The sequence below is a fragment of the Pygoscelis adeliae genome, unplaced genomic scaffold, assembly GCF_000699105.1.
Source record: "Pygoscelis adeliae isolate BGI_AS28 unplaced genomic scaffold, ASM69910v1 Scaffold79, whole genome shotgun sequence".
NCBI classification, from domain to species: domain Eukaryota; kingdom Metazoa; phylum Chordata; class Aves; order Sphenisciformes; family Spheniscidae; genus Pygoscelis; species Pygoscelis adeliae.
This window is the reverse complement of record NW_008825532.1, coordinates 2,628,127-2,631,880: the sequence shown is the minus strand read 5'-3', so window position 1 is coordinate 2,631,880 and position 3,754 is coordinate 2,628,127. Positions and strand designations below refer to the sequence as shown.

At 47.4% G+C, this 3,754-nt stretch overlaps 2 protein-coding genes across 2 annotated transcripts in view; one reads left to right on the top strand and one right to left on the bottom strand.

Moving 5' to 3' along the window:
* The window catches only part of TEX11 (testis expressed 11), a 34,676-nt gene extending 34,607 nt beyond the window's left edge, over nucleotides 1-69 (bottom strand). Inside the window, exon 1 of the mRNA XM_009331751.1 lies at nucleotides 3-69. Coding sequence (XP_009330026.1) covers nucleotides 3-69 — 67 coding nt within the window. The remainder of the gene's footprint in view (nucleotides 1-2) is intronic.
* Nucleotides 70-100: 31 nt separating this feature from the next.
* Nucleotides 101-2,683, top strand: NCBP2 (nuclear cap binding protein subunit 2, 20kDa; the record flags this gene model as incomplete). Its single annotated transcript, XM_009331750.1, has 3 exons — nucleotides 101-279; nucleotides 1,100-1,238; nucleotides 1,911-2,683. Coding segments are annotated over 3 exons (417 nt in total), but the record flags the coding sequence as incomplete, so codon positions are not given.
* Nucleotides 2,684-3,754: the final 1,071 nt, after the last annotated feature.

Genomic DNA, 3,754 nt, shown 5'->3' with positions numbered 1-3,754 from the left:
GCATCTCCGGGGCGGCGGAAGGTGCCCGCCGGGTCCTGGCGCCGGGAGCAGGGCGGCAGGTGTGCTCATCCCGCTGCGTGCTCCCCTCTGCCCTCAGGGTAGCAGGCAGCTGCAGGAGAAATCCCTGAAAATATCCTCTACGCTGTATGTTGGCAACCTGTCCTTCTACACCACCGAGGAGCAGATCCAGGAGCTCTTCTCCAAGTGCGGAGATGTCAAGAGGATTGTCATGGGGCTGGACAAGATCAAGAAAACCCCTTGTGGCTTCTGCTTTGTTGAGTATCCTCTCTGGTTCCCTGCTGCTGTCCGCCCGTGTGCGGTTGCCACCTTTAGTTCCTCTCTGCACAGCAAGCTTAGCTGTACTGCTGTGGAAAACCTGAAAAGAAGTGATGGTCAAGTGCTTTCTACCAGGCGCTTCCCTTCCAACGTTGCTACTTCCCCACCACCACCTTAATTGAGAGACAGACTGTACAACCGTGCCGTAGGTGAAAAGTGCTACCACTGCTGTACTTTCTGGAGGTGGCAGAGAGTGCCTTTAATTTGTTAATTTCTTTAATGATTTTAGGGCCAAAATGAGAACTGTTACAATCGTCACTGTGAGCTCTTGCGTGGCCAGAGCACATGTTCACTTTCTCACCTGAATGAAGTAGCAGAATAAGCCATGGCGGTATTCCCAAGCACAGAGTACGTGCTTGAACAAGTTGTACCGTGAACTGTCTTTGCAAAGCTCTCTTCTGAGGCCTGCCTCTCTTGTTCAAATTCAGTCAAGTTTCACGTAGTATAAAAAGGCATATTACAGATTTCTTGCCCTTAGCAAGGTTTTAATGCGTTTGTTTCATCTGCTTGTGAAATAAGTGATCCAAAGCTACTTCTTGTCTGTGCAGGTACTAACATTAAAGTTCACAATCCTTTCTGAGTGGGAGCCGTTTTTAGCTTGGATTTATATGAGCGCAGTTTTTGATCCCATAGAGAAGAGCAGGAAGAGTAGAAAAGGCTGGAAGGCAGGGTTTTTCTGCTTCTCAAATACAATAGTTCTCTTTTTTATTTTCCCTGTACCCAACAAAATAGCACTTTTAGTTCTCCTTATAGTACGCTTCAGATACTACACAAGAGCAGACGCTGAACACGCAATGCGATTTATCAACGGCACACGACTAGATGACCGCATCATTCGAACTGACTGGGATGCAGGGTTTAAGGAGGGGCGACAGTATGGAAGAGGAAAGACTGGAGGACAGGTAAAGGCAATACCAGCTCATACCTTGAATTTGATCCCCCTAAGACTGTGTACTGCTTTGCTAGTTTTGTCTCATGCAGAATAATGTGTAGACTGTAAAGACCTGATAATGAACTTTAGCCACTCCCAGGTTGTTTTGGTAACTGATGCCTGGTGTTAAAAACTAGAAATAGAACTTAAGGCCATTTCTGTCTAGGACTCTAAACTTCCTGCAATGCAAGCAGAATGTTCCCTAATCCAAGCTAGTACTCTTAAAACGATGCAGAATTTGAATCTAGCATAGCTGCTAGACCAATCTCACAACACAGAAGTTTGCCCCAGTGCAAAGGTGAGGTTCCTTTGCAGATTTCCAGGGTGGAGGGGAGAAAATGTTCTGGAGGCCAAGCCTGGCAATTCAGAAAGCTGGACTGCAAAGCTGAATGAAAATATTTTGGGGTCTTCTTTGCTTCTTGTCTAAAAAGGCCCCAGCCATCAGATATATCCTCATTTGTCATTTTTAGCACCATTACCGCCTTTTTGGTGGATGATTTGAAGAGATTTCAAACGAGTCAAAGTGCTTCTAACCTGAACTTCAGTTCCCCACCAACTGAGCAAGGAGGGGATGATGATTCTGAACTCTAGCAGGAGACAGGCAGTGCAGGGTACTAATATCTGTGTTACTGCTGTGCCCCAGGTGCGAGATGAGTACCGGACAGACTACGATGTGGGAAGAGGTGGCTTTGGCAAGATCATTCAGATGCAGAAGGCAAATCATCAGCCTGCGATCTATTAATTGCCTCGTGGGTCCTAGCTCATAGAGGGCTCTGTCCTTCCAGAGCTAGCCCTGTTCTCACATTTTGGATTGGGGTAGGGAGTGAGATCCAAGTTCCAGCAAAAGGTGACCCTCCTTAGACTGTGGATATACATGTATTCATTCCCCCTTCCTTCTGGGCTAGAGAGGATGTTCTGTGCTGATACAGGGCAACAAAGGAAAAAAAAAATAATGGACAGCTCTGCAGGATTCTGGGTAAGAAGAAATGCAGCATGTCACACACACCTTGTGCTATGACATACTCTTCATGTTGCAGCTAAGCAGGTGGCTTCCTCCCAGCTGCAGCTGCAGCCGTGGTTGCTCTCAAATGGAACTTCTTAAAAGCTTATCACCATCGGAGCCGTCCAGGTGCCTGGGCACCTTGTGGGGATGCACAAGAGATTCAGGTTTTTAATTTACAACCTCATCTGCTTACAAAGCAGTATCACTGTTTGGATGAGAGAAGTGGAACAAGGTCTTATCATCCACTTGGAGGTGCTTGTCTGCACATCTAGCCCTTGGGTTGGTCAGGGCCTGCAGAGCATTTCTCTTTATGATGCCCCCAGTGCTGCCTGACTTTTCAGATCCTCACTGTTCGGCATGATTTTGTTAAAAGTTTCTTTCAATTTTTTAAATAAACAGTTGTATTGGGTCTGGCTGAGATGGAGTTAATTTTCCCCCTAGCAGCCCTCATAGTGCTGTGCTTTGTATTGGTAGCTAGAAAGGTGTTGATAACACACCAGTGTTTTGGCTGCTGCTGAGCAGTGCTCCCACAGCATCAAGGCTGTCTCCGATGTTTCCCCCCTCACCCAGTAGGCTGGGCGTGGGGAAGATCTTGGGAGGGGAGAAAGCCAGGACTGCTGACCCAAACTGACCAAAGGGATATTCCATACCGTATGATGTCTGCTCAGCAATAAAAAGGGGGGCGGGGGGCATTTGTTATTATAATGTTTGTTTTCTGGAGCAACTGCTATGCCTGCTGAAGCCCTACTTCCCGGGAAGTGGGCAGACATCACCTGCTGATGGGAAGTAGCGAATAAACCTTTTGTTTTCCTTTGCTTCCACACGTGGCCTTGCTTTTGCTTTATTAAACTGCCTTTATCTTGACCCACGAGTTCTTTTCCGTCTTATTTGCTCCCCACCTGCCCTGCTGAGGAGGGGAGTGATAGAGCAGCTTGGTGAGCACCTGGCATCCAGCCCAAGGTCAACCCACTACAGCAGTGAGTCCTGTACCTGTTGCAGTTTGTGCTCTATGACACAAACTGGGGGGGAACGTCTCCTGTTGCTGTCTTAAAGCTGCTGTCACTTGCAAACACAAAGATGGACACTAAAAGGGGGACATGAGTCTTGCTGTGTTTCTCTTGGGTTCCATCTTGGTGCTGGCTTTTCCTCCTCTTCTGTTTTGCAATAGCTGATGGCTGATGTCAGAAGGAAGTTGCTTATAAAGTGTACGGGTGCTCTGAATAAGACAAGTCCTTATGTTTCACATCATCAGGTTCTAGGAGAACTTTCCCTATCCTGCCACCTGTTCCACAGTCGGAGCAGTGTATAAAGCAAAACAAAGGCCCAGTGTGCACTTCAGAGAGTGCCAGGAACTCCCTTCCCCGTGTTTATGACAGGCTTTCTTCCCATTCTAAGAGCATGGCTGACACTCTCTAACCTGTTCTTAGGGTCCAAACAAGGGACCAGAGGAGATGAAAACCCTTTCTGATCTGTCCCCAAGAACC